This window comes from Monopterus albus, unplaced genomic scaffold (genome assembly GCF_001952655.1).
Source record: "Monopterus albus unplaced genomic scaffold, M_albus_1.0 scaffold63.1, whole genome shotgun sequence".
Lineage (NCBI taxonomy): Eukaryota > Metazoa > Chordata > Actinopteri > Synbranchiformes > Synbranchidae > Monopterus > Monopterus albus.
The window spans coordinates 1,942,488-1,949,416 of NW_018127943.1; the positions used below are offsets into that span (position 1 = coordinate 1,942,488).

Genomic DNA, 6,929 nt, shown 5'->3' on the forward strand with positions numbered 1-6,929 from the left:
ACAAAAGTTTTTATCTATGTACAAGGCCACACCACCTCCCATCTTATTCTCTCTGTTTGTGCATACCAAGTCATAGCCTTCAAGGTCAGTGTTAATCCTCTTACAGTGTTAATCCAAGTCTCAGAAATAGCAATTATATTAAAAGAACGTTTTAGACTACTAAGATAATGTTTTATACTCTGAAAGTTTGCGTATAAACTTCTGCTATTAAAGTGAATTAGTGATAATTTGTTTTCAGTCTTGACATTACTGTTAAACTGCTCATCCGTGTAATACTTGCAGTTATTTTCAGAGTTCTTAAAAAAGCTTTTTTCAGGGTCAAAATCTTCGTCCGGTTCATGATAATGAATTTCAGTATTTCCAATTGTGTTCAGTTCCATCTCCAGTCCCTCAAAATCTATTAACTTCTGTAACAAATCACTTGCCTCATTCCGTACATGGGTCAAACGCTCATCTGCCGTCACAGATATCAATATACCTGCGTGTTTCTTCTTCATACATCTGAGGGTCCAGCGACCCCTTCATCTATCTTCCAATTAAATGATAGGTTTTACTGTTGTAAAACCATTCATCTGTCAGCTCTCCCTGCATTGAACCTCTCTCCACCATATCCTTGTATTTTAATCTCTTCCAATCTCTTTGTAATCTCGACCTGCAGCAGCTTCAAGTGGATGTTCATACTGCCTCCATCTCTTTTTTTTTTCCACCCTCCCCCATCTCTCCCAGTAAGGAGCCCAGTCAGCAGAGAGTAAAGAAGTGGGGTTTCTCTCTGGAGGAGGCACTGAAGGACCTGGTAGGACAGAAGCTCTTCCTCAAGTTCCTGGAGTCAGAGTTTAGCTCTGAAAACCTGCGGTAAGAACACCAGATGAAACAAGGGTGGACTGTAATCAAGCTGCAGAAGCATCTCAGGGACTATTGATGGGAGTAGGAAGCACCACAGCTGAAGTACAAGTGTCAAAACAAAGGGTCTTTTATTTGTAGTAAAATGACAAAACACTCCAAAAACCTGTTTTCACTTTATCATTGTGAAGTATTGTATGTAGATGATGAGGAAAAAGAATCTATTTCAAGATGAGTCTGAAACATAAAAAGTGGAAAACTTGAAAGGCTCTGAATACTTATTGAATCACTGTATAATTAATACTCAAACTTGCACAGCTCTGAAAAAGCCACAAAACATTCATTCATATTTTGATCAAAAATGAAGGTTTTTTTCAGGGATCAGCCCCAAATTCTTACCAGCTAATTTAAAACAAGAGGCTCGACATCATCTAACTAATCCTTTAACCACTGCATTGTTTTGGTGGAAGGTAGCATTTGACTTTGTTCTTCATATATGACATTCGTTGCTATTTAATGAAACACACAAAGCACTTTCTAGCTGAAGTATAATATGCACTCATAGTCATTCATCCATTTGCTTCCCCATTTCACAGCTGAAAACCAATTGGTTTGAGATAAATCCCTTAAACAACACATATTCTCAGACACCCAGGCTCTCCATGCTATCCCTCTTGTTCCCCTTTTTCCTGATCTTTAATTGCTTTTGGTTTATGAGGGAGCTTCTAGGGGAGCACTACAGAAAGAGAGTGACACTGAGTGAAAAGTCAGAAGCAGATCCCAGACGCGTTTCTCTCTATATTAGTGCTCAAACACTCCACAGATCCAAACAGATGAAGACCATGACAGATTCCTCCTGGAGGCAGTCAAACTGTGATATTTACAACCTGCTTTCCTGCATTTAGCCACCTTTTTACTCTGAGAACGTCTTATTGAAATATCTCAAATTAATGCCTAAAAATGGCTTTAGGAATTGTTTAGGTACTTTTAAAATCAAATCAGTATCTGAGGTGCATATGATTTATCCTGTGGCAGGTTCTGGTTGGCAGTTCAGGACCTGAAGAAGATGCCACAGCAAGATGTTGCACAGAGGGCGCAGGACATTTGGGCAGAGTTCCTGGCAGAAGGAGCCCCCAGCCCCATCAATCTGGACTCGCACAGCTACGAACGCACCAGTCAGAACCTGAAAGACCCCGGACGATACAGCTATGAGGACGCGCAGGTTAGGAAATAACAGACACATGAAGAGAGAAATTTGTTCCACTTGTAGATCCTTGTTAGCAAGTTATTATTACACAAAACTATATTTAGAAATTGGTCATTAAAAGTAGTCAAATATTCTCCTTATACATTATAAATATTACAGGACTCCAGTGGTAACATTTACAATATTAATGAAACATTTCACAGGAAAAACTGTAACTACAATCCCTTTAAAATCCTTGTTCACTCACACACTAGAATAACAGTATCTACAGCTGGTAAGTATAAATTACATTTAAATAATCCAGTGGCATTTAGAGTAAGAGCCAAACCCTCCTCATCCTAGCCTGTCAGGTGAAATGTTAACCTGCCTGTCTGAAATGAAATTCAATAATACACATAAATGATACACTTGTTGCCTTTTATTATACAGAATACAATGGATAAAGAGTAAAGCTCTGAGACATAGCTGTCTGCACATCATCCTGCACCAGATTGCACAGCCTGAGCAGGTGCACAGGTTCAAATCTCCAGTACCATGGTCACAGTAAAGAAAGCTCAGCAGCAGCTTTACCTTGTATGGCTGTTTAAAAAAAAAGTAGGGCTTAGCCATCAGCCCCTCGCCAAGGTCTACAGATGACGTATTAAGAACATCCTGACCAGAGCGATTACTGCGTGGTATAGAAATACAACATGAAGTAAGAGAAAAGCTCTCCAGAGAGTCATTAATACTGCAGAGATGATCACTGGCTCTCATCTGCCCTCCGTAGACAGTCAGCACACCCACTGCTGCAGAAACAAAGTACAGGCCATCCTCAAGGATCAGCAGTATCCTGGACACATTCTGTTCAGGCTACAACCCGAGGCACCTCAGACCAGACAGCATCAACACACACAGGACCAAACTCCCTAAAGGCTTCGTGATTTTCTTGCAACATATAATAACCTGCTAATACTTTTTCTTATTGAGGTCAAAGAGCTAAGTGTGACTAATGAGAAGTCTTAGCATGTGCACCCTCTCTTCCATTCAGAGTGGTTGTAGCTCCCTTTTAATTTATATTGCTTCAGGTGATCAGTGTCAGTGGTGCCTCTTCACAAACTCTATCCTACACTGTTGGCCACCCCATTTGTCTTTCTTACACGCTCCACCACTATCAGCTAATGGGTTTATATTGCAGAGTGATGTCTAAAGAATACGCTTCACTGGGAGGAAGGAAGTGTTGGGGGTTGGGTGGCGTCTATTAAATCTCCTCTCCTGTTATAAGAGTAAAGCTAAATAAAAAAGAAATGATTTCTCCTTTCATTATGTTGCTATAACCATCGTTCTCCCTCGGTGACGATCTTGTTTAGCACAGCAGCAGTTTAGAATTACCCACCCTCCTTCCTCCTCCTAAAACATTTTCTCACATCCATGTTCACTAACTTTCTCTCTGTCTCTCACCCTCGCTCTCTCCGATCAGGACCACATCTACAAGCTGATGAAAAGTGACAGCTATGCACGCTTCCTGCGATCCAACGTGTATCAGGACCTGCTGATGGCACGGAAGAAAGTATGTGTGTATAGCAGCACTGGCAATGCACAAACTGAAGTGTACAGACCACGGCTGCTTTGTAAAGGGGCTGGCTCACAAATTCCCAACCCAAGCAACAAGCAATAATTGCAGTGTTTTGCAATTTTAGTGAACTGACCCTTAAATGTGAACAAATTCATAGTCTTTAGCACTTTCATTTGTTTGTGTGAGATGTGTCGAACTTACTTTTTACTGCTTCTGCCCCCCCAGCTTGAAACGGAGCAGGGGCGACGCACCTCGCTGGAGAAGTTCACTCGCAGTGTAGTAAGTTTTCCAGTGTGTTAATTCTACATTCAGCAAAGTATTGTATACGCTATAGTACAAACCCATTCTGTGTCACCCCAACCAAAAATAGAAAGGGAAATTACAGTGACTCACTTTTGTGGGAACAAACCTGGAGCATTGGTGCAGAGAAAGTGTTATTAAGCTCCTGTATGGTGTTAGATCACGAGCTGTGAAGCCGTTTCTTGCTGGCGTTTTACTATTCTGCTCTCATTTACTTTAATAATCAAGATACATTTTAATGTAACAATCGCCTGTTCTCAGACGTTCAGACACTTTCACTGATACTCAGACTTGCACATCTATTGCGTCTGCACGTTGGCTCCTTCCCTAAGGGGATGTCGTCTTTCTCTAATACTGGTTTTAAGGAATGGTCTGTTGATTTGTTGACTGAGAGGAACATGGTGTTCTTTGCACTATTAATACTGTATGTCCAGATGTATAACTATGAACAAAGAATTGCTTGTAGGAGGAGAAGTTATATACATAAAAGGAGGGGTTTATGTGAAATTACAGCTAAATAAGGAGATTAAGACAATGTACTGAACACAACGGGCTTTGGAGTTTGATTGCTGTTGGATCTATGCTGTTAATGTTTATTAGTATTTTGAGCTTTAAAACATTTATGCAGATCAGGCATTTCTTTTCTTTCAGTTTTCCTCCCACACTGCTTTGGTTTTAAATCCTCAGGAACTCTTTGGACAGCTGTCAACCTCACCTTCCTCGTTCTCTCTGTTCTCTCCCAGGGCAAGTCACTCACAGGCAAACGACTGACGGGCCTCATGCAGTCATCCTGACAAGGCCTGGATCAAGAGTAGGAGGAACCAAACCCAGATGAACTGCTTACCTCCAGGGAGCAGGTGGAAGAGGACCCTGGGGTGTTTTGATGTAGCTGTGGGAGGTGGATGAGGGCGCCAAAAGAGCCCAGACTGCTGGACTGGACCAGCATGTTTGAAACTCACCTTGGATCAGTTAGGAGGACAGCGAGCATGCAATAAGTCACTAGACCTGACACCTGGACAGCGCCATCACAGTGTAGACTAGAGGATAATTGCTTCTGCTCTCTAGGAGGTTTTGAATGACAAGCCTGCATCATGCCAGGCTCTGTTGTTTATCTTTATCTACTGTCTACACATGTTAATATGGTAGCTGAAGAGACTTTTTGTTCCAGTAATATAAACATGGAATGCTTGAATGCCTTGACCAATCCAAAATGAGACTTAGATTAATGCTGTAATTAGCTGTTTTGTCTCATATATATATTAGGATATTTAGGGGAAAGAGGGGTTTATGGTTGTGCACTCAACTGAACTTCTGCTCTTTACACTGCTGCTTTAATGGTGAAACAGGTGAAGTAGTACACCAACATGTAGTGAGTGGGACATGGGAGGACACAAGATGAACATCTTCTGTGTGTCCAGTATTGGTATAGCTGGTTAATAATCATAGTGTATAAACTGTCTGTTTTATGCTCATTACAGGCCGATTAAAACTCCAGATGAAAACCTGTACGTTTTCTCCTCTCACCTTGGCCTGCTCTGGTACTGTACTGTAGGTCTTTCCTGGAAAACGGGTAAAGGGGAAATATTTGTTCAAATTTCTGAGCGCATCAGCTTTTTTGAGTGTTTGTTTTCAGTGGCTGAAAAGGAAAAGTGTCATCTACACAAACTGTAGAAGTCACTAACAAGAGCATAGCCGCGGAAACATTTTCAGGTGGGGATGTGTTTTTTATTGTTTGTTAACAGCCTGTTAGCCTGCTGGTCTAAAGGACCAGGAAGGGTTATATGAAATGCACCAGTTCAGGATAGGCTCTAACATAGAGGTGGGGGTGCAGCACAGTGGTGACAAAAGTTTTTGAATATTCCCATAATATAATAAAAACACTGATGGAACTGATGACTGCTGCCACTGTAAGGACATTGTGTTTTTAGCAGGCAGTGCTTAAAGCCTTGTAAGAGCCGCACTGAACACACAGAGGTGTACTCTTGATGTCATCAAAGGTAAGGCCAGGTTCATCTTTTTTGCAAAAATGTGGCGTTTTACTTTAAATGAGCCTTTTGGAAGAATATTAGGCTTTATTTTATCTTCTGAACATTCCACTTCAGGCAGCCGCTGCACAGCATTTAGTGGGCTGACCTCTAATCGTTGTTCACCTTATATAAAGAGGACCGTGATGATAATAAAAGAGGTTTGGCCTATCATTTAATCTGTGTCCATCTAATTCCTCTAGGAGCTGCAAAGAAATCCACCTTCGAATCAGAAAAATCATGGGGTAATGGAGACACCAGCTTTTGAAGTCTGAATACAAGTTCATCCAAACAGGTACATCTTTGGTCTTTGTAGTCACACACTGCCCTCTAGTGCATCAGGAATGTAAGTGCTGGTCAATGTAAATGCCTTCTTTGGGACAGTATACCGAGTTAAATCAGGATGACATACTGTATATATGTAATTTGGTGCTAATTACCAGTTTAATTAAAAAAGCATCATAGCTGTAACTTCTGTGAAGCTTTAAAAATCCATTTAAAATTTTTTTTAGCAAATCTAATAGTAGACCATTCTCATTCCCTCAACATGCAGAGCATTTTGACAGTGTAAAGTGGATGCAGCCTGTGTCATGGTAGTAGTTGTAAAGTGTAGTAGCACCATCCAGTGGAGCATCAGTACATTACAAAATCCGGCACATTGCAGGATTATTTTTCTAAAAATGTGTCAAGAAACACAAAACATCTGCGTGATGTTAGCAAGAATATATTTTACAAGTATTTTCAGCCAGACCATGCATAACAACAACTGTCATTAGTGTCCTGCATAAACCTTGTACCCACAATTTGGTGTTTCAGCATTACTGACAGTGACACATGCTCCGGCTTGTATGGAAACTTCTCCATTAAACCATATATTATTTACTCACCACTTTGTCTGCTGAAGCATCAGTAAGGTTAATATCTCATTATGACGAACAGCTATTAATGGCCACAGTTTTTCTCCAAGAGGTGTCTAAATGTTCAGTGTTATAACAGTAAAATTTAT

The 6,929-nt window shown here is 40.8% G+C and overlaps 1 protein-coding gene across 5 annotated transcripts in view; it reads left to right on the forward strand.

Annotated features, from left to right (window-relative positions):
* Nucleotides 1–6,102, forward strand: part of LOC109962356 (regulator of G-protein signaling 6-like) — a 71,953-nt gene extending 65,851 nt beyond the window's left edge. For all 5 annotated transcript variants that reach the window (XM_020604024.1, XM_020604025.1, XM_020604023.1 and 2 more), the window contains exons 14-18: nt 727–852; nt 1,876–2,062; nt 3,504–3,593; nt 3,825–3,878; nt 4,643–6,102. In XM_020604024.1, the coding sequence (XP_020459680.1) occupies nt 727–852; nt 1,876–2,062; nt 3,504–3,593; nt 3,825–3,878; nt 4,643–4,693 (508 nt within the window). In that variant the 3' untranslated portion in view covers nt 4,694–6,102. The remainder of the gene's footprint in view (nt 1–726; nt 853–1,875; nt 2,063–3,503; nt 3,594–3,824; nt 3,879–4,642) is intronic.
* Nucleotides 6,103–6,929: the final 827 nt, after the last annotated feature.